The sequence below is a fragment of the Peromyscus maniculatus genome, chromosome 23 (assembly GCF_049852395.1).
Source record: "Peromyscus maniculatus bairdii isolate BWxNUB_F1_BW_parent chromosome 23, HU_Pman_BW_mat_3.1, whole genome shotgun sequence".
NCBI lineage: Eukaryota > Metazoa > Chordata > Mammalia > Rodentia > Cricetidae > Peromyscus > Peromyscus maniculatus.
This window is the reverse complement of record NC_134874.1, coordinates 4622128-4644561: the sequence shown is the minus strand read 5'-3', so window position 1 is coordinate 4644561 and position 22434 is coordinate 4622128. Positions and strand designations below refer to the sequence as shown.

The window sequence follows — 22434 nt, the reverse complement described above, 5'->3', positions numbered from 1 at the left end:
CTGAAAAAGGAAATGTGGGGCACAGCCACGCGATGAGTGTGATGCAGCCGAGAACAATGAGGTCTGAAGAACTGGCGGGATGAGTGCTTATGAGGGATGGGCGGAAGAGGTAAGACAGAGGTGTGTCTGAGGACATCTGACTGCGTGTGCGCACAAGGGCCCAGAGGCCCACCGCTGGGACGGGATGGTCCAAGTGCTGCTGTTTATGGCTTCTTCCTGTCTCTGCTCTCCTCGGGAAAGAGAACTTTTAAACAGCCGTACTGTGTAACTGAAGAGCTAGGGAGGGGACCAGACGGCAGGGCTACCAGAGGCTTGCCCACCTCTGACAACAGCTCAGACAGAGGCGCCCACCCACCTCCACATCCACCTCTGGAGCCGGCTTCTCGGACAAGCTGCCCGCCAGCTGGGGGTGGGCGCAGGGCCCGGCCGGGGTCTGACCTGTGAGGATCTGCAGGCGGATCTGGGTCAGAGTCGTCAGCGAGGTCTGGTAGAGGACACAGATGCTGCAGACCTTCTGCACCTCCGCCGAGTCGACGCGCCGGCCCCCGACAGGCCGGAGGATGTTCCGGACCGAAGCCGACTTCTGAAACGCCCGCTTGAGGAGACCTGGCACGGAGGGAAGAAGACGCACAGCACAAGTTCAGCGGCCGCCAGCTCCCACCTGTGGGGAAGAGCACGGCGAGAACCCAGTCACGGCCGGGCGCCGGGGCTGCTGCGCGGGCTCCCCGAGGGCCTTTGGGATGAACTGGGGAAAGCTAACTCGGGGTTTACGGTGCGGCCCAGAGGCCCGGTCACATCACCACAGCGCCTGTCGGCACGAGCCAGGCGTGTCCAGCTCTGACATGGCATTCGCCGTTGTATCACCGAATTTCAGGAAGACAGAGGGGAACTGTGGAGGGCTGTAGTGTGTGTGTGTGGGGGAGGCAGAGGCTGGGCCCAGGCCCTGTGTGTGTGTTTGGAGGGAGTGCCGTGGAGGACACCCTCAGATCCTAAGCCCTGGCTGAATGGCGTTCCGCTGCTGCCTTTGGCTTTCCTGCTCCTAGGCAGAGGAACTGACATGTGAGGAGCCCACGCTCACCACAGCCCACCAGTGGCGGAACCATTGCTTCTCCCGGTCAGCAGTGCAGGCAGAAACCAGGCAGCGTATGCTGGTCACATGTCCTCAACTGGGATCACAGCACAATAAGGAACCACTCCTTCTTCAGTGTCCACATCTACCCCTGGGGTACTGCCGGGGTGCCAGCCTGGCCTGTGCCTCAGTGGCTCGTTGGAGGAGTCCCATGTGGGAGATTTATGACTGAACTAAAAAAGCTTAAAGCCCCTGCAAACGGACTTTCCAATCCTCCCTGGCGGTAAGGAAGAAAGGGTCCACAGAACGCTTTTCCCTTTGACTGGTGGAGTCTTCAGGCAAGCTGAAGCTCAGAGACAGGGGAGCGACCCCGAGCGTGCTGACGGCCTCCTCCTATCTCACTGGCTCTGATTTCTATCCTAGGACCCGTCACTGTGGACTTGAGCGCCTGCAGACGGCAGCGGGAGAGCCGGGCGTCCCACAGGCCGTCCCTCGCCCAGCAAGGAGCAGGAGCTGCCTTTTGGGGTGCGGGGGGGGGGCACTCACTCTTCACTGGAAGCACGTTCTGGGGGGGCGAGGGCTGCACAGGCACCGGCTCCGGGGGCTCCAGCAGCTTCTTGCTGAGGATGTCGCAGAAGAAAATGCGGATGAGAGGCACGCTCCACAGGAACTGCAGCTGTCTGGTGATCAGGTGCATGGACTCGTTGAGGCTAGGGCAGAGCGGAGACAGGCATGGCAGTGCCACCCAGGGCCTGCCAGGGAGAGCCGGCTCTCGTCCCCGGGGGCCTCCACCCAGGGGATACAGTAAGTAAGGACAGAGCTGGCAGGTCACTCGCCTACAATCCCAGCACTCGGGAGGCTGGAGGGTAGCAAGTTAAAGACTAATTGAGTTGCATAATGAGCTTTTGTCTAAAAACCAACAGACAAACAAGAGAATGCAAAGGAATTTCTTGTCAAAGACGCAGAATGAAGAAATGCCGTGGAGGGGTGGGCTTGTGAGGGCGTCCGGTCTGTCCCTCCATGGCTGCCATCCCTGAGGCGGCCATCCTGGAGCTGCTCCCACGGCTCTGTGAGGCAAGGGCCATCTCCTGCCAGCTGGTCTGCCCTTCCCCCCAGCCGCCCAACACCTCCGATGGTCCCCTGGCCTCAGGGCGCCTCTCCACTGCAGGCTGCATTCCTAGCACCACCCCCACTCCTAGAATCCATCAAGACCCTAAGCTGGCCCCTGCCATCTTGTGGGGACAGCCACAACCCCCTGGGCATAAGCCAGACCCTGGCATGCGGTATCGGGACAGCGGGACAACCTATCAGGGTCCAGAGACAGCCTTCTCGGAGGCATATGTCATCACCCCACATTTCAGGTGAGGAAACGGGTGAGGAGAGCTGCCTACAGGCCTCAGTAAAGAAGACAAGACCTGCCCAGTCCACGAGCTCTTGCTCTCCAGGTGGGGTGTGCCACCTTCCTGGGGCCATGTCCTTTAGTGTCCGCATGGGTCTCAAGGCCATTACTCAGGACAGAGACCGGGGACGCCATCCCAGAGCACACCTGTGTGGCTGCTGCCTTCACCCCTGCTCTTCCACGCTTGTCTTCCTAATGACCCTGAGTCTAGACACTCCCGTCCCACCCTGTGGAAAGGTGGGGGGGGGGAGAGGAGGCAGTTGGGGGGGCGCTCCTATCCCTTTACATCATTTGCCCTGTCCCAGCATCTCTGAGGCATGGCTGCCTCGGCAATCAATAAAAGTGATACCGGAGAAGGAAAAGTATCGTGGGCAAGGTTCATCGTTTACTAATTAAAAAAGTGAAAAATCATATGATCTCATTTCCATACATAAAGAACAATCAACAAGGGACGAGGATGAAAGGCCAATCACCCAGATCATTTTGCACAGGAGGATTCTGGGATGTTTGATGTTCTCCTGGCTCTGGGGATTGAACCCAGGACCCTGCGGCAGGGCCTCTCCCAGTGAGCCAGTCCCCAGCCCGTATCGCTGTTAGACAGTCAATACACACCACGTCTACAGCGAAACAAAACCACAGAAGCTGGGAGAAGAGAAGGGGAGGGCGGGCGGGCGGGCGGGCAGAAAGCTCTCTCCAGACAGACATACCCGTAGTCCACAGACTGGGAAAACCAGCCGAGCACGGGGTGCCAGTGGGTGAGATTGGACTTCTTCTGGGACACGTACTTCTGACAGTAGCACAGCATCTGCGTGAGCAAGCTCACAAACCCGTCCGTCTCTTCCTCTAACACCCTGGGGTGGAGGGAGCCCAACTGGAGGATGTTGCCTATGGAGAGAGAGGGTGAACGCCATGCCACCAGACAGGCGTGCTGCGGGGTCTCCCAGCCCCGCTCTCTGCCTGAGGCTCAGGCGTCTACGTCTCAGCGAGGAGGAGAGTGGACGTGAAGGCTATCAGTCAGCGCCAAGGGCTGGAAGGACCAGGCTGACCGGACTTTAAATCCCAGCGTGGCCACGGATGAGCAACCCAGCTCTCAACCCAGCCTGAAATCTCGTCCTTGGCTGTCAGGCAAGAGTAACGATGCCCACCTTCCCTACGGGCCCTACAGGGAGAGTCTGGACTGCGGGGTACACAGAGGCACACGGTACTTGGCCTGACATTTTAATACAACAGGAACACAGGATGTGGCATTAGCTCAATGTCCTGAAAACAGCTGTACTCAGTGTTTACCAAAGTTCTCTCCCCTTGGAGACAAGAGCTGTAGCTGAGGCTAGCCTGATGGGTCCGAGGGGTGCCAACCTCTAGGAAGAGCTCGATCAGAGAGTTAGGTGTCTGCTCTGTGTTCAAATGTGTCCACCCACAAGCCCACTACCACAGACACTGAGGCACAGTGGTCGGCTCTGATTGGAGCCCCACCCAAGAGCTTCCTCCTCCCTTTTAGGGAAGAACTCTGCAGCTACCTCACCACACAGTGTCCACTCGGTCCCGCTCTGCGTGTGATTCTAACCGTGATGCTAACATCTATCTGCACTATGGAGGGGAGTATGATTTTATACCAATTCCTGCCAAGTGCAATCAATGACCTCAACAAAACATGGGCTCCCCCATGGCATAACCAACCCGAACCCTGGACTCACCCATGAGACACAGCGTATGGCATCCTTCTAAACTTTCACAAGCATCACGGCACCGGTCTCTGTCTCTTAGAAAGACGATGAATTTGCGGAGCATGTCATGGGATTCTAAAACGCTGAGACGCTGGGAAAAACGGCCGACAGTTAGTGTGGAGCCGGGCAGGGCTTTCCCGAGAGGCACGGACCTGACGGTGCTCGCCCTCACTCAGGCAGAACCCTGCTTCCAAGCAGCAGGGAGATGGAGGATGACGACGGGAACCTGATATTTTGGCTGCTAACAGGAGCGTGTCTATGGCAGCTACTGGGAAAACGGGGGTGGGGGGGTGGGAAGGAGTAGGAATCAGCAGGGGCTGCTTTGCTTTTGGAGTCTATCGAACTAACCAGGGACAGAACTGGGGGCTCACCTCAGGGGTCAGCGTGCTGAGATGAGTCACGAGAGCAGGCACCGACATGATGTGGACGACGAACGGGTGCATCAGGTTGTCTGAGAACTGCGCAGTAACGACAGGACTAGACAGAAGGCAGACGAGCTGGGTGAGTGCAAATGACCAGTGTGCGCGCGCACGTGTGTGTGTGTGTGTGTGTGTGTGTGTGTGTGCATGTGTGTGCATGCGTGTGTGTGCATGTGTGCGTGTGTGCATGTGTGTGCATGTGCGTGTGTGCATGTGTGCGTGTGCGTGCGCATGCGTGTGTGCGTGTGTGCGTGCGTGCACTGCACAGCTAGGAAAGGTCGGTGCTGAAGGAACTGATGTGAGAAAATGCTTGTACTATATGACATTTGGAAAAAGGCCAGATAAAATACTCCACGGATGGGCCGGGCTTCTGATAAGGATGGAGAAACTTGCGGTACAGCCCACACACTCCTCAACCAAGCAGTGCCAACCGAGTGCCTCCCTGGGGATGACTCACCATCACCTCACACTTTAAGCACACGGTTTACTTTAGTATCTACGGCCTGGTATTAACATTTAAGTGTACACATATAAAAGTACAAAAACGCCCGGAAAAACAGAGGGAGACGTGAACAACATGCTTTTCCCACATGAGCGTGGGAAACGGCCCTTCTTTGTTTTTTTTTTTGTTTTTTTTTTTCCGAGACAGGGTTTCTCTGTGTAGCTGTGCACCTTTCCTGGGACTCACTTGGTAGTCCAGGCTGGCCTCGAACTCACAGAGATCCGCCTGGCTCTGCCTCACGAGTGCTGGGATTAAAGGCGTGCGCCACCACCGCTCGGCCTCCTTCTTTGGGTTTTTTCAATTAGCGTGCATTCTTTCCATAAGAAGATAAATATTAAACTAAGATAATGACCCAGGCTAGGCATGGCAGTGCACACAAGTAACCCAGCACATGGACACTGAGGCAGAAGACTCACGCTCAAGGCTAACCGGGGCTACATAAGAGACCCAGTCTCAAAAAACCAAGGGCAAGGGGTGTAATGTAGGCCAGGGATCGGGTGCTCGTCTAGCATACCAGGCCCAAGCACAGAAAACCAAACCAAACCACCAAAAAGACAGGGACCCCATCTCACACCATGTTCTTGCCTAACATGCATGGGGTTCAATCCCCAGCACCAGACAACACCCAGAGGCTGCACGCGGTTCATTTCTGGTGCTGTGACTATACCCTGACAAAGAGCAACACAGGACGGGCAGACCTGGCTTCATTCTGGGGAAGGCACTCACGCCGCCTGCCTGCTCAGCTAAGCCTCTGACATTTCAGGGCTGAGCCCATGAAACAGTGCCTCAACCGTCAGGGTCTTCCTATACCAGTTATCAGTCAGGACACCCCACCAATATGCCCTCTGGCTAATCTGGTCTAGAGAATTCCTTGAGGTGGATGTCCCCATAGTCTTGGGCATTTGAATATTGGTCCCTAGTTGGTGGCACTGAAAGGTAAGTTAAGGATGTGTGGCCTTGCCGGAGAGAGAACATGTCTGGTGGGGTGTGGGGTTGAGGTTTCAGAAGCTATTTCACCATTCACAAATTCACTGTGTGTGTGTGTGTGTGTGTGTGGTGTGTGTGTGTGTATGTGGTGTGTGTGGTGTGTGTGTGTGGTGTGTGTGTGTGTGTGTGTGGTGTGTGTGTGTGGTGTGTGTGTGTGGTGTATGTGTGTGTGTGGTGTGTGTGTGTGGTGTGTGTGTGTGTGTGGTGTGTGTGTGTATGTGTATGTATGTGTGTGTATGTGTGTGGTGTGTGTGTGTGTGTGTGTGTGTGTGTGTGTTTCAAGATCTGAGTTCCCAGCTTCCTGCTCCAGTCCCTGCTATGATGGTGAGTCTTACCTGTCTGGAATCGTAAGGTCATTTTATCACATCGATTAAAAAACTAGTACACCCTTCATTAAGACTCGGGAGACTCTGCTGTGTCAGGTTGACAGTTAAGACTAACAGCACAGAAGCCACGCAGAAAACAGAGGAAAAGGGTGAGAACTTACAAGCAGTAAGTGACCTGCCAGGCAGGGGCGGCGCATGCGCGCCTTTAATCTCAGCACTCGGGCAGGAGGCAGAGCTCGAGGCCAGCCTGATCTACAGAGCCAGTTCCAGACCGACAGGGCTATGTTGTAGAATATTAGTTGAAGATGTGTTACATTCATTTATGCTGTGGAACATTTGTTTAATGATGCAAAGATGTGTTGCATTTGTTCAACTCTGTGAAGCTGTCTGTGTTACTGTGCCTGTCTAAAACACCTGGTGGTCTAATAAAGAGCTGAACGGCCAATAGCGAGGCAGGAGAAAGGACAGGCTGGGCTAGCAGGCAGGAGAATAAATAGAAAAAAAATCTAGGAAGAGAAGATGGAAGAGCAAGAGGAGGAGAGAGGACCAAGGGCCAACACCCAGCTACACAGCAAGCCATGGAGAAAGAAGTAAAGAAAGGTATGCAGAAAAGAGAGAAAGATAAAAGCCCAGAGGCAAAAGATAGATGGAATAATTTAAGAAAAGCTGGCTAGAAATATGCTAAGTCAAGGCTGGGCTGGGCATATTTTTGTTTTGTTTTGTTTTTTTTTTTTTGGTTTTTCAAGACAGGGTTTCTCTGTGTAGTTTTGGTGCCTGTCCTAGATCTTGCTCTGTAGGCCAGGCTGGCCTTGAACTCACAGAGATCTGCCTGCCTCTGCCTCCCGAGCCCTGGGATCACTAGGCCCACCCACGTGAGTGCCTTTTCCTTGGAGCTATCTCGCCAATCCTGAATCTTATTTTAAAAGTTCTTGATCCTGCTCAATTATCTGCAAAGACTCACAGGGAGAAAAATGCTCTATTAAGCAGAGAAAAGGTTTTGGAGCAGCCTGACCTTGAGGAGAGGTCAGTGGAATGCTCTACAGAGAATTATGGAACCATCAGTTTTGGGTTGTTTTGGCTGTTTTCCGAGGCAGGGCTAATGTATCCCGGCTGGCCTCCGTCTCACTGTGCAGCCACTGGTGACTTCGAACTTCTGGCCGTCTGCCACGACCTCCTTACAGGCAAGCACCAAATGCCCAGTCTGTGGTCCTGGGGGATCAAACGCAGGGTCTCTCCTGCCCAGCCAACTGGTGGTCCATGTGGCCGTGGTGGTGAATGACAGAAACCTCACTGTGCCTGCCCTCCCATGACAGGAGCTGTGACAGGCCAGGACTCGGCACTGGGCTGCGCCACGCATCCGATGAGGGGGCAGGGTAGACTGCTCATCCTGAGCTGGCGGGACCGTGGCGCTCTTTCCTCCAGGACCAGTTACCAACCTCTCTCCACGTCCGTGATCCTCTCAACACATTACGGACACCCCAGAGCGGTTAGGAGTGCAGCCTCGCCCACTGCAGGTCTAGATTCTCGAAGGATGCCTTTCACGTCTACACATTTACACACTGAACCAACGAGGTGCAGGCCAACACCGCATCCTCACACTCTCTCTGCTGCCCCCCACGCCAGCATCTGCCGCCTGTGTGCCGAACCCCGTTCTCTCAGGACCTCCCCCTGCCCTGGGCGGGTCTTCCTTTTACTCTTAGGAACTCAAAAGGCCAAACAACTCCATGCAGGACGGACCCAATTCACTGCACATAGCCGTCCAAAGATCACACAGCAAAACGCACTCCTGAAGGCCGGGGGAAAGTCAACTGTCACAGAAATGTCCCTTTCACTAAGATGAACACTTCTCACAGAGTCTGACACGGTGGGGGGAAAGAGAAGCAAGGAGAGAGGGGTGCGGGGGTGCCAGTCTTGCAGCTGTGTCTTACCGCAGCGCCAGAGAGAAGGCCGCTGTTAAGGTGCCTGTGGACAGACAGGGCCGGGACCTGGCCAGGCCTCGGGTCAGCAGTACCTGAAAAGAACATTCAAGCTGTCAGCCTGAGCATTGAGTTCCCATAGCCGTCTGTCCATTTGGAAGAGGAGCTCGGCAGCAGTGGCCCAGAGGCAGGAGGATCCCTGAGTTTGAGGCTAGCCTGGGCTACAGAGCAGGCTCGAGATCAGCTTGGTTACACAGCAGACCCCATCTCAAACAAAACAAAAAGGAAGCAAAACTGTAACAGGAACGATTCAGATAAACCCTGCTCCAACAGAAGGAGGCTGCTGGGTGTGGAGGTTCCTTCTGCTCACTCCTACCCCAAATACACTGAAGCATTTTTGTAATCAACAGCGAAGGAAGCGAGGACCTGCGAGCTGGGTGCAGTGGCCCCCGCAGTCCTGGCTTCCCAGGAGGCTGAGGCACTCAGGTCTGGGGTCTGAGGTTGGCTTGGGCAGAGCGGCAATTCTCAAAATCAGCGTGTTTTAAAAATCCATGTGAAACGTGACTTAAGCGACTGTTCACCGGTCCAGCCAAAGACGACAGCTGGCAGGCCACTCTTCGCCCACACACTACCTACTGTGCCGGGGAGTGTGGAACTGAACTAGGAGAGGGCCCTCCCAGCACTGGGCAGAACAAAGAGTCCCATCGACATCCCTCCTAAAGCCTGGAAAGCCCACAGCACCTCAAGATCAACCCACTTCTGCCCACTCTCCGGCCTGGGAACTGGCATCGCATACGGAGGACAGGGAGCCATCTGAGGTCGCCGAGTTGGAAGCACACTGTCCCCTCTACCAAGGAGCGGGAACAGCCCTGGGGCCTCCTCCCACGGCCCCGGTGTCAGTCAAGACTCTGGACTGTCTCTGCATCCATTAGCTACGACACTCTAGGGCTGAGTGCCCCGTCCTCCCCACAAAACCACAGTGACCTGAAGCAAGGGGGGGAAGAGGACACTGTGGACCCAACTCCCCAACGAGGGAGGACACAGGGCACAGGTGGCCCCACGGGCACATCAGGGATGGGGTCACAGACCTGCAGCACAGAGTAAAATCCACGCTGGTTGAGATGGCCCATTATATTTGCACAAATGTGGTTCAGGGCTGGCCGAAGGCTCTCACCTAAATGGAGAAAACAGCTTGAGGAGGGAATCTCTCGCCACCATGTGACCAGTTCATGCAGGACAGAGGGCAAGACCAACGGGGCTTTGGATGAGCAGTGTCCCCAGTGACTGGGCTGTCCCCAGCAGGGGCTGCTGACTGGAAGGTGTGGGACTTAAGGTGTGGCCCTGAACCTCAAGAAGCAGAACTCTGCTGGAGGAAGCATGTCACAGGCTGTGTGTGTGTGTGTGGGGGGGGGGAGGTAGGCTTTGTTTTTATAGCCTTGCCCCATTCTGTCACCCCCACTTCCTGTACAGAATGTGTCCACTCTGGTTCCCAACTGGCAGGCCAGTCTCTAGCTCCTGCTGCCAACCTTTCCCTGCCATGGTGGACGGTACCCCTCTTGCGTCGCCCAACTGTCAGCCAAAGGGAACCCCTTTCTTCTCCCAGCTGCTTCTGCCAGGGAGAGAATGCTGAGAGAACGCCCCAGGCCACGACCCCAGGGGAGGGGGCATTCCGCTCCTGTCCTAGCCCCTCAGGGCAGACCAGAGCCCCGGAAGGCCGGTTCCCACAGGTCCGGCTCAAGTGTCACTTCCCGGGTGGATCATCTGACCCCCAGCCAGAAGAGACACTGCTGGCCCTGCCTCCTCGGCCCCTGGCAGGACTCATAACTCAACAGCTTTAGGACCCTTCCTCAGGCCAGAAAAACGCATGAAGCAAACACTGGTTGCTCACTCAAGGCATAGGATTTGCTCGGAACAGACATCTTCAGTTCACCGGTTGATAATTTATAGCACTCGGTCCAACATAACGGCTCCGGACAGCCGCTGTAACACACTGTCGACTAACGGCAAGAATAGTCTGGATTTTTATCATCTGTTTCCAGTCTGTAGCTGGTGGACTCCATGCCTGTGGAACCTGCTTCAGCTTGGTGGCCATCTGCTCAGCATGGCATCTCCAGTGTCTGTCTATCACAGTGTCTGGTACGTATGAGGCTGTCTGCTGAATGAACGTGTCAAATACTGTGGACAATTTCTCGGGAAACTCTACAGTGAAATTTTCTGGGCAAAATAGTAAACATCTTAGATTTATTTTTAATGTATGTGTATGAGCGCTCTGCCTGCATGTGTGTCTGTGTAACACGTGTGCCTGGATGCCCTGGACCTGGAATCACGGAGAGTTGTGAGCCACCATGTGGACGCCGAGAAACCAACCGGAGTTGATCTAACCGAGCACCTCCCCATCCCCTCACTACTTTGTCTTTAATTTTTTTTAACAAATAACACAGAAGGCGTCAGTGGAGCCCATCACTCCCAGGCAGGTCCTGGGGGAGTTAGGAGGAGAGCAGGAACAATGCCTTTACACAAGCGTCAGAGGCAGAGGGTTACCGTGAACGCTACCAAACACCCGACACTAAGAAGCGGCCTGGCAGCAAACGCCGGGTGCGTGGGCTCAGGCTCTGAGCCTCCCCGCCCGAGCTTGGGGGCCACAGTGCTTCTCACGAGCCGGGCCCCTCTGTGGAAATGCCGGCTGGGAAGGACGTCTGAAGTGGGCCCACACACCTTTCCCCCGGAGGATCTTCCAGGTTGAAGTGTCTGTGAAGGTGACCAGCATGGTGAGGTACAGTGTGATGAGTCTCGAGTCTTGTAAGATTTCCGGCTGCAAACGACGGGGTAAGATTAACACTCACGCCCACGATCCCACTCCGCAGGGCACGTGCTTCCCACACGGCCGACTCACACTGGAGTCACACGACATAGTCTACACTTTCAGTACTTAGCCTGGGCTCAAACACTGCTGGGAACGGAGAACTGAGCCGTCCTGGGAAACGGTCCCAGGCTGCCTCACTCTGTGCCTGCAGCTGACTGTACGCTGGAGCAGGGCAGTGACAGAGGACAGCTGCAACACAGATTAACGGGGACTAGGACTTACAACTTTGGGCCTATTTCCTGGCTGTGTGATCTTGGAGAAGTTTCTTAACCTCCCTGTGCCTTGGTTTCCTTAACTGCTGACGTGACTATGGACAGCAGCACTGTCCTTGATGCACACGCAGAACCAAGAACAGGGCCTGGCACGGAGCTCAGTCCAGGCTCTGCGAGAGTAAGCGGGCAAATGCGAGGCCGCTTTCTGGGCTCAGAGACTCTACGGTACGCACACCTGGGAAAGACCCCAGAAACACTTCAATCCCACATTTGGTGAGTGTTGTGGAGACTCAGAAACATGCAGAAGCCTGGCAGCCGAGCAGCCTGACGCCCAGAGCCCCTCCCCACCCTCCTCTAACCCCGGCTGTTGAGTTATTCTGTGTTGTGGTGAGGACCATGCACGTGTGGTGTATGTGTGCACCCGTGCTGGCGTGTGCAGGCGTGGTGTGTGCAGGCGTGTTTGCGTGTGCAAGCGTGCTGGCATGTGCAGGCGTGGTGTGTGCAGGCGTGTTTGCGTGTGCAGGCGTGCGCAGGTGTGCTGGCGTGTGCAGGCGTGCTGGCGTGTGCAGGCGTATCCGGACATTCCGCGTCTTCCTCTGCTGCTCTCTCGCATCTCTTGGACAGGGTCTCTCACTGACAGGGTTTCTCACTGAACCTGGGGGCCGGCCCTGCAGCCCAGCTGGCTGGCTCCTGGCCCCACCGCCTGCCTCCCACCGCTGGTTCACAGGCTCTCACGGCCACGCTCAGAGCTGGCTCAGTCACCTCCCTGGCCTGAAGAGGGGTCTGTGGTATGGGAGACCACGGCTAATGTACCCAATGTTCAATCGTGCTCCTGAGGCAGGGTCACAGTAACCAGAGCACCTACCCTGCTCTTTCCCAGACAGTGGCTCCTCTGATCCTCTGCTAGATCCCCAAGGGCACAAATAAAGAGCAAAATGATGGGGACCAAGGTACCAGGGGAGCGGATTTGCTGGTTTGGGTGTTTACCTTGAGCTGTTCAAGAAGCTCGCAGCAGTACCACAGGATGCTCTTGATCTGCTTAATCCACAGCAGAGTGAGGTCCTTGGAAAGAGCCAGGGACACGTACCATACCTACAGGCAGCAGGAAGAGTAGAGGTGTGGGCAGTTCTGGGGCCGCATCGCAAGGCTCTATTAAGACAGTTGGACTGAATGCATAAGCGGAAAGCAGATGTACCTCAACACTAACCCCGCGGTCAGAGACTAGAAGAGGCAGGTAACCATCTGAATAAGAGGCAGGAGCAAAGGCATCCCTCAGCCACCCAATACTCACTGCTCTTCTCTGTGATCCATTGAGCGGGACCTCTCGGTTCTAAGCTAGCCCGTTAGACCTCGTAGGAGACTCTCCGGCTCTGACGCACTCACCTTTGGCTCATTCTCTGCATCCATGCTGCTCAGGATGCTACGACACAGCTTCTCCAACCTCTGCAGGGGCAGAAAAGCTGGTTATGAATTCCCCAAACCAACCACAACATGAGAAGGAGCGGAGTACGTTTGGTGGGCGCCTGGAGCATGGCGGCAGCATGTCAGTGGTTCATACATTCACGATGTGTTCAATTCCTCCTTAGAGACAGATTACAGACACAAGGCTACAGGCAGGTTTCAAACTGGTGCCTTACAGAGCTCACGAGCCCTAGGGATGTGGGTTTTTTATTTTTAGGTTTTTCAAGACAGAGTTTCTCTGTGTAGCCCTGGCTGTCCTGGAACTCGCTCTGTAGACCAGGCTAGCTCAAACGCAGAGATCCGCTTACCTCTGCCTCCTGAATGCTGGGATAAAAGGTGTGCACCATCACTGCCTAGCAAATTATATTTTTTAAATTAGTGCATTTCGAATAAAAATCCAGAATGGTGCCTCTTTTGGTCTTACTGTGGCTTAGGCTGGCCTCCAACTCACGGCTATCTTCCTGCCTTGGCCTCCCGATGGCCACCATTCCTAGCCATGACACTTCTTTTGGAAAACTGGCCTTGGACTCTGGCAGACCAGCAGCTGGCTTTCTAACCTGTGTGTAAAGACCCACTGGTTTCCTAGTGAGAACTTACTCAAGGTGGAGAATCTGCGCTTGCTAAACCCAGCAGGGCTGCATAAGGGGCTGATTTGACGACGGGTATGGTTACCAGGTGTTTGGAAGGGTCTATGCTTGGCTGTGCGGTGTGCTCTGATCTAGCGAGGGGGAGGTCTTTTGCCCCGCCCCTTGGCATTGGGCGGGTGGGCTGTGATCCAGGTCCTCCTGAAGCTATCCTGTTTCTGTCTGCCTCCTCTTCGCTCTCTTTCTAAGTTTCTTCTCCCTCTCTCCTCCTCATAGGCACCCTTTTAAAAGGTGGGAGCTGGCCTCCCACACCTGTGCCCTACACGTGGCACTTCTGTGAACACCAAGTGCTGACCCCTGCCTCACAGCCATCAGCCCAAAGCTCTTCAGTCATGGCTTTCACCCTGATATGCAAATCGAGGAAAAGCAGAAACTGGAGAACAGCTCACACCCGGGCGGGCTGCTCTGCCTCCACATCTGCACCGGGAAAGGCGTGGCTGCAGTTCCCCCTGTAATGGGGTCACCCCGAGCCTGAAGGTCCTCGTCTTTGTGACCGTTTGTTCTCTTCTCTCTGCTGGGCTAGGAGCACCACAGGCAGCTTGCCTGTCTCCTTCCCCGCTGGGGCTCCCCAGGACGACCCTGAGCGGGACCACAGGCACCTACTGTTTCCCTTGGCCGTCCTCCAGGCCAGTCATCTTAATGCCACGGCAGCAAAGCGGTTAAGTTTTATGATGTAAATAATGATAAATAAGACACCATGTTTAATCTTAGACTATCTCTTTGGAAGACCGGAGCCCTTGACCCCTGTCCAGGGCATGGGGAAGACCCCACTGCTCTCTCAGGCCTCACCACTGCATCCCACCACTCCCTGATCGCTGATTCCTGTTTCCTGTTGTGCTGTCTCCAGCCGCTTTCATTCATGTCCCTCAGCTGCCCTATTCTTAGACATCTGAGGAGAGCTCCTGTTTGTAACCGTTACTGTGCAGAGACCCTCAGAAGTACAGCCGAGTCTCCCCGTGGGCAGCCGGGAAGTGTGCCTCATGCAGGCACCTTAGGACAAAAAGGTCCGTGCTTATCCACACCGAGGTCTGGCACAGGGAAAGACGCATGTATGCGACTGTCAGGGTGTGGGAGTTTGAACTCCACTGGCACCATTCTCAGAGGGAGTGGCACTGTTAGGAGGTGTGGCCTTGTTGGGGGAAGTGTGTCACTGTGGGGGCGGGCTTGGAGGTCTCTTTTGCTCAAGCTTCCCTCAGTGTGACAGTCAGTCGACTTCCTGTTGCCTTCTGGTCAAGATGAGCACTCTCAGCTCCAGCACCTCGACTGCCTGAACACTGCTGTGCTCCCCATCGTGATAATGGACTGGACCTCCGAAACTGTAAGCTAGCCCCCCCCCCCCAATTAAATGTTTTCTCATGCTATCCCTTCACAGCAATAAAAACCTTGACTAAGACTCGGGGCTTACCTCACTGTCCTCATTGGTTTTGCATATGAACAGCAGTTTCCTGGCAATCTTAAAAATACAAAGTGCACTTCTTTTACTGGACCCAGAGTCGTCCGTGTTGAAAAACTCATCGATCTCTCTCCTAGATGGGGAAGGGGCAAAATAAAACAAGACATACTACGTGAGGAGCGCTAGGCACCGGGGAGGCTTCTGCAGCATGTGAAGGAAATCTCCTTCCCCTTCTGCTCCTCGGCAGCGGGAGGAGACGGGCCAGCAAGGAGCTGCTCCCACCTGAGGTCTCTGTGCAGCCGTCTGCGGCTGAGGAAGCTGCGGACCACGGCCTGAATGACCACAGCTGAGCGCTCCCGCTCCTTCTGCTCCAGCCTGCCTTCTCGCGCCTGCCGGGCTCGGTCAATGAAACACGCTCTGGAGGTCTGCGACACAGTGAACATGTTTGCAAACCAGCACGAACCCTGCGGGGACAGGAGAGGTGCTGGTGTGGGTCACCTGTGCACACGAGGGCAGGGGCACCTGGGTGGTGGTGACGACGGACGGCGCCGTTCAGCAGCCTCCATCCCCCCACAGACTCATGGTCTCCTGACCCAAGTCTCAACTCCCTACCAGCTCCTGTCACGTCACCCCCAGAGACCAGACTGCACAGCTGTGCCGAGGAGTTCCATTTCCTTCAGGGAAAGGGCAGTGCTTGGTGGAGAGCAAGTCTGAAGAGTGCACAGAGCAGGAGTCAGCCCCACCCGGAGAGCACCGGTTAAGCATGTGTCAAAGGTCCCCGACACGTGCCTCCTCCGCTGCACTGCCCACACTGACAAGGCAGTAAACCACCTCCTTCCACATGCAGGGGAGGAGCTTATGTCGTCATCGCCGTGGTCACCCATCCACGCAACACGTGTTTACTGTGCCTGCTGTGCCCAGCTACACGTGGGAAGAGGGCTTTTGAAAAGATGATTATTTAACAATGTGTAGTTACATTGTATTTCAGCAAGAATGAACGAACATGTACGTATGTGTATGCACATATACAGTGCCACAGCGCATGCCCGGCATGCCCGTGTGAAGGTCAGAGGACAAATTATGGGACTCAGACTGCCAGGCTGGGCAGAGGCCCTCACCTGCTGAGCCAACTTGCTGGCCATTTTAAAAAGTTATCTGTGTGTGTGTGTGTGTGTGTGTGTGTGTGTGTGTGTGTAGTGTGTTTGTGTGAACAAGTATGTCATGTGCATGTGTAGATATCAGAAAACAATCTGAGGAATCAATTTTTTTACATGGGTTTTGGGGCTTGAAATCAGGCCATTAGATCTGCAAGGCAAGCACCCTGAGCCACCTGTACATCTAACCCTGTCCACCTGCTCCTTACCCCTGTCCACCTGGACATCCACCCCTGTCCACCTGTACATCCACCCCTATCCACCTGGACATCCACCCCTATCCACCTGCACATCTACCCTATCCACCTGTACATCCACCCCTGTCCACCTGCACACCCACCCCTGTCCACCTGCACATCCACCCCTGTCCACCTGCACATCCACCCCTGTCCACCTGCACATCCACCCCTGTCCACCTGCACATCCACCCCTGTCCACCTGCACATCCACCCCTGTCCACCTGCACATCCACCCCTGTCCACCTGGACATCCACCCCTGTCCACCTGCACATCCACCCCTGTCCACCTGGACATCCACCCCTGTCCACCTGGACATCCACCCCTGTCCACCTGGACATCCACCCCTGTCCACCTGGACATCCACCCCTGTCCACCTGGACATCCACCCCTGTCCACCTGGACATCCACCCCTGTCCACCTGGACATCCACCCCTGTCCACCTGCACTCCACCCCTGTCCACCTGGACATCCACCCCAGTCCACCTGCACATCCACCCCTGTCCACCTGGACATCCACCCCTGTCCACCTGGACATCCACCCCTGTCCACCTGTCCATCCACCCCTGTCCACCTGCACATCTACCCCTGTCCACCTGGACATCCACCCCTGTCCACCTGGACATCCACCCCTGTCCACCTGCACATCCACCCCTGTCCACCTGTATATCCACCCCTGTCCACCTGTACATCTACCCCTGTCCACCTGCACATCCACCCCTGTCCACCTGCACATCTACCCCTGTCCACCTGGACATCCACCCCTGTCCACCTGTACATCCACCCTGTCCACCTGTACATCTACCCCTGTCCACCTGGACATCCACCCCTGTCCACCTGGACATCTACCCCTGTCCACCTGCACTCTACCCTGGTCCTTTACCACTGAGACACTTGCACCTCTATCCTTGAGATACCTTGGCACACAAAATCTTTCTTTACATTTATTGAGGCTGAAGAGATGTCTCGGGGGTTAGGAGCACTTGTTGTTCTTGCAGAAGACCCAGGTTCAGCTCCCAGCAGCCACATGGTAGCTCACAATCACCTGTAACTCTAGTTACAGAGATCTGATGCCCTCTTCTGGCCATAAAAGTGCTGTACACTCATGATGCACATACATACATTCAAGCCAAACACTCATATATAAAATGATAAATCTTTAAAAAGTACATTTAAAACTTACATTTTTTTTGTGTGTGTATGCACATGTGTGTATATACATGGAGGGAATGTGTACGGAGGTTAGAGAACATGCAAGAGTCAGTCATCTCCTGCCACCAGGGATCAAACTCAAGGTCAGGCTGGTCAGCAGGCGCCTTTGTACCCACTGGGCCACAATGCAGGCCCCAAGGTCTTCTTTAAGAAGTCATTTTTGTTTGATTCTTGCTTGTGTGTATTGTGTTCCACACGAGTGGGTGTAGCGTGTGCATATGCACATGGAGGCTGAAGTTGATGTGTGCCGTGTCTTCCTCCATCGCTCTCCACTGTTTGTGAAGGGAGGGTTCCCCACTTGAGCCCACTGCTCACAAATCAGCGGGTCTACCTATGCTGAAGGGGCCTCGGGGACCCCATCTCTGCCTCTGAAGTGCTGAGATCACACTCAGGTGCCACACCTGCCCAGCACAGGTGGATTCCGGGGGCCTGAACTCTGGACCTCGTGTTTACATGGCAAGGACTTTTCCACCAACCAGGTTTCCAGCAGCCATGACAGTCCATTTAATCTGGACGGGGGACGTTACACATCACACGCTCTGCGGCCAGGCCACACAGGGACCTGCTCTTCACTGACAGGTGCTGTGCAGGGCAGAGGTGACATTGAACAGTACAGGATCACTAGAAATTGCTTTTTGCTCCAAGTGGGTGGCTTTGACTGACAGCCAAATGGACAAAGCATTTATCCACTGAGCCTCCTAACTGGGCGATCTTTTTAGCTATCCCACAACATGGCATCATCAACCTAGCCGACCAAAACACAAATGTGACCCAGGCAGAAATGCAGAGTCTTGGAAAAGCATCTCTCACCAGGTTAATTCACTCAAAGCAGCAGCTGCTTGGAAACACGCAACGAATAAAAGGTGGAACTAGACTCCTGCCCCGTGAACATATCCAGGGACCTCTAACCCCGTCCTCACCTGACTCACACTTGTCAAATGACACCAGGGATTTGCCCAGGTACAAGGTTATCATCAGCAATACTCAAGGAAACGCTGTTTTGTGCAGGTTAGTCAAACACACTACCACCAGCCAGTCCCATCAGCAACTCCCAAAACAGACCTACGTAGTCTGCTAACCACAGGGACAGAAAAGCTAGAACTAGAGAGGTAGCCATGTTTCTAACTGTTCCCTCTTCTGCCAGGCCTGGAGAGCGAGCTCACCTGAGGACCCGCCTGTACAACGGAGATGCTAGGTGACCATGGATGACCTTGCACAGCCTCTGGCTTCAGAGGAGTTGGTTTTCTGGCGTAGGAAAAATTCAGAATTAGTACTGTTTTGTAGGTGTGACATCCCAATGTTACTGAGTGTAAGTAATATACTGTGGTTGATTTTAAAAACCGTCTAGGGGTTGGAGAGATGGCTCAGCAGTTAAGAGCACTGGCTACTCTTCCAGAGGACCCCAGTTCAATTTCCAATACCCACATAGCAGCTCACAACTTCTGTTACTCCAGTTTCAGAGGATCCAAGACCCTCATACAGACATACACGCAGGCAAAACATCAATGCACATAAAACTAAATTATTAAGAGCAACCCTCTAAATCCTCTTAGTTAAAGTCACATTACAAAAGTAACTCCAAGAGGTAACACAATGTTAAAAAGTAATTACTCTTTACACTTTTTCAATGCTCTGGAAAAGTGTTCACGCCGTAGAAGTGAAAAAACAGGCTCTCTGTGAGACAACAGGAAAAGGCCAAGCGAATGTGCACGCATGGAGAACACACTGCAGGGAAACACGGTTGAGATCTCAGGTTTGCTCTCCAGCGTGGTAAAAGTGAAGGGCCAAAACCAAACCAAAGTGGCCATTTTAAGTAGTGGGATTATGGGGAGCCCCTCCTTTTCACAGGAAGAGGCATATGGGCCTGAGTCACACAGACAGAGCTGGCACCAATGCCCCCCGCCCCCACCCGCTCTGTCAACCCTGCCGGCAGGGAGTCTCAGCGTCTTCTGCCTTTGATAATCAGCTTTGACGCCTGTCATGAGAACCGTCACGTGTGTACCACGGTTCTACCGAGCTACTAACAGAGCAGTTACGAAGCCTAGGGGGATGTGTTGCCTTTACCGACACAAAAGGGTTCTCCTTTTTTGACATTATTTCCAACTGTGTGTCTGTGAGGGTGTGAGTGCAGTGCCCAGGAGGGCCGACAGAGGGTGTCAGATCCCCTGGAGCTGGAGGGACAGGTGAGCCTTGTCAAGTGGGAATTGAACTTGGGTGCTCTGCAAGAGCAGCAAGTGCTCTTAACCTCTGATCTCTCTCCAGCCTGTCTGTTATTAATCTTCCCATCTGCACCAACCACTCCATTAAGCTGTTTCCCTATCCTCAAATGAACTAAGATTTGCGAGGCCCAGTACTTGGGACCCTGAACCCCTGGGCCTATTGCTTAAACTGTGAACAGTCAAGCTCCTGAGAGGGCTCAAGGCATGACTACAACACCAAGTCCTCTCATTAAGATGGCCCGACTAGTGGCTTCAGAGATGGCTCAGTGGCTATGAGCGCTGGCTCTTCTTGCAGAGAACCAGGGTTTGGTTTCTAGCACCCACAGTTCTAGAACATCCGATGCCCTCTTCTGGTCATGGGCATGCACATACACACACACACACACACAAGCAAAACACTTACACACCTAAAATAAAATTAAAAAATGAATCAAGAGATCCCTAGCAGTAGGCAGGACAGGGAAGCAGGAGCAGGAGTCCCCTCCCAGAGGAAAAACAAATGACTGCATGCAAACTGTACCCAGCATCCATGACGACCTCAGAGCTTTCGCTTCTCCCAGGGACCTCCCAGGATCTGATCCCTTTCTTGGGATTATCCCCACGAGAAATCTCACACACTGGCTTCTGTTTACACTGCACAATAATCTAAGCTTTGTGGTTTTCCTCATTCTTTTTTTTTTTTTTTTTGGTTTTTCGAGACAGGGTTTCTCTGTGTAGCTTTGCGCCTTTCCTGGGACTCACTTGGTAGCCCAGGCTGGCCTCAAACTCACAGAGATCCGCCTGGCTCTGCCTCCCGAGTGCTGGGATTAAAGGCGTGCGCCACCACCGCCCGGCTCCTCATTCTTCCTATAGTCCCTCCACCTGCATAGTTCATGAATCAAGATGCACAACTATTACGTTCTCATTGCCCTGAAAGCCACAGAGAAACACAGCAAAGACTGGAACAGGAAAGGCCTCAGATCCGAGAAAATGACCCTCAGACCTTTCTAGTCCTGATTCCACCTCTCATTTCACAGGCATTTAAGTACTCTAGGCCCCCATCTGCTGAGGATAATAACAATACTCAATCTCAGGGTTGCTAAAGGACTGCATGGAACATCTGCCATTGTGAACCTTAATTTAGTCACTGCAGTATTGAGATTGGGAATAAACTGGGACTTATTAATGACCAGCATTTGGAAGTTCATCAGATCTAAGGAAGCCCTACTACATTGTCCTTACAATGCTTGGGATCTGGTTTGGGAAATAAGTGTTACACAGGTAGGAAGATTAGAAAACACTAAGTTGGTAAGAATTCAGATCTGGAAGGGTAAATAAGCCTAGTGTCCTCTAAGTGCCTCACCGAATAAGGGCAGCAACACTGTGAGAAGATCAATTCTTGCCCCCCACTCAGTCTGGGTTATACAACTAGTAAGTGGCAGCGCCAAGCTTTCAACGTTAACAGACAAGATTCAGGCTCTGCAGTACCTCTACATTCCCAGGCAACCTGCTTAAAACCCACCTACTCTGGATGAGACTAAAGTCAAGGAGAGCAACCAAACCACACAAGAGTCCAGACTGTGAAGTAAAAGAAAACCACACTGCTGAGCGGGTTTTCCTTTATGGTGGAAAAAGCTAGGTTGCCAGACTTCATGGCCACCATTTAAGGGCAGGTCACGTAACAGACACAGTACAGATATTTAACTAGCTCTTCCTTTATATCAGCTTTATCCTATTAGGCTACAATACCCCAATTTTAAAAGCTCAAGAATAAGCAATAGGTCTTAAATAATCCAAGCTATGGCTCATAGACACCTACAGCGAGATGCAGAGCGGATACATAACTTGCCAGTGTCCTTCGGGTCCCTGAATTTGAACCCCAAAGGAATTACTTACTGGCAAGTCAAACAGACAAGATGCAGGATTGCCCCACTCACAGAAGGGTACAACAAAGAGAAGTTGAGAATGCCAGGCTTCCTGTGGCTAGGCTGAAGTCAAAATGCGGCCAAGTTTTTCTGTGTTCAGAGCTGTCAGGAACCACACTAAGACGTATCACAAAAAAACCCTCTGTGAAACAATCTAATTACTTCATTTACAAAGGAGGAAGCTGAGGGTGAGAGATGTGACTGGACTGACCCAAGGTCACACACTGGCAAGCGCACAAAGCTCGAATTCCACTTCGGGTGACGCTGCTAAGACCCAACGCCTTTCATTTGGCACCAACATCAACAACCACAATAACAAGTCCGTCTCGCCCTTAATTAGTTGGCTATAAAGGCCAGTTGCCACAAACAAACAAACAAACAAACAAAAAATCGATGGAAAGGGGCCACGGAGAGATCCCTAGAACCAGAGAGTCGCCCCCAGAACCGCCCCCTCCGACCTCACTAAAGCCAAGACTCGGCCCCCAGACAACCTCCCTCAGTCCTCGGTCCCGCCACCCAGAGAACCGACCATCCTGCTCCCGCTCGCTACCCGCAGGCCGGAGATCTTTATCCGTTCGAGGCCCCCACGCTCGGGGTCCGGGCCGCAGCTGCCGCCGCCTCAGCCCGACACCCCCGAGTTCGCCCAGACCCGGGGCAGCGGCCGAAGCCCGGCCACCATCTTGCCCCGGGTGTTGCGCTCCGAACTCCGCCTAGAAGCAACGATCCAGTTCCGGGAAACAACAGTTCCGCGCAGCTTCTTTGCCCGGGAAAGAAAGCGTCTCTTCATCCCGTC

General features: G+C 53.9%; 1 protein-coding gene across 9 annotated transcripts in view; it reads right to left on the bottom strand.

Moving 5' to 3' along the window:
- Positions 1–22349, bottom strand: part of Ube3b (ubiquitin protein ligase E3B) — a 48055-nt gene extending 25706 nt beyond the window's left edge. For 2 of the 9 annotated variants that reach the window (XR_013047886.1, XM_006993942.4), the window contains exons 1-14: positions 22192–22349; positions 18682–18763; positions 15198–15379; positions 14928–15048; positions 12801–12860; positions 12405–12509; positions 11058–11154; positions 9431–9516; positions 8355–8437; positions 4564–4669; positions 4163–4283; positions 3176–3353; positions 1616–1779; positions 439–606 (exon numbers count right to left, since the gene is read on the bottom strand). Coding sequence is in view for 5 of the 9 variants with exons in the window: in XM_006993942.4 (XP_006994004.1) it covers positions 439–606; positions 1616–1779; positions 3176–3353; positions 4163–4283; positions 4564–4669; positions 8355–8437; positions 9431–9516; positions 11058–11154; positions 12405–12509; positions 12801–12860; positions 14928–15048; positions 15198–15358 (1450 nt within the window). In the remaining 4 variants the exon portion in view is untranslated. Of the gene's footprint in view, positions 1–438; positions 607–1615; positions 1780–3175; positions 3354–4162; positions 4284–4563; positions 4670–8354; positions 8438–9430; positions 9517–11057; positions 11155–12404; positions 12510–12800; positions 12861–14927; positions 15049–15197; positions 15380–18681; positions 18764–22170 lie in introns of all 9 variants that reach the window. The other 7 variants (XR_013047888.1, XM_042267799.2, XR_013047889.1 and 4 more) reach the window with 6 other exon arrangements.
- Between the last annotated feature and the right edge of the window lie 85 nt (positions 22350–22434).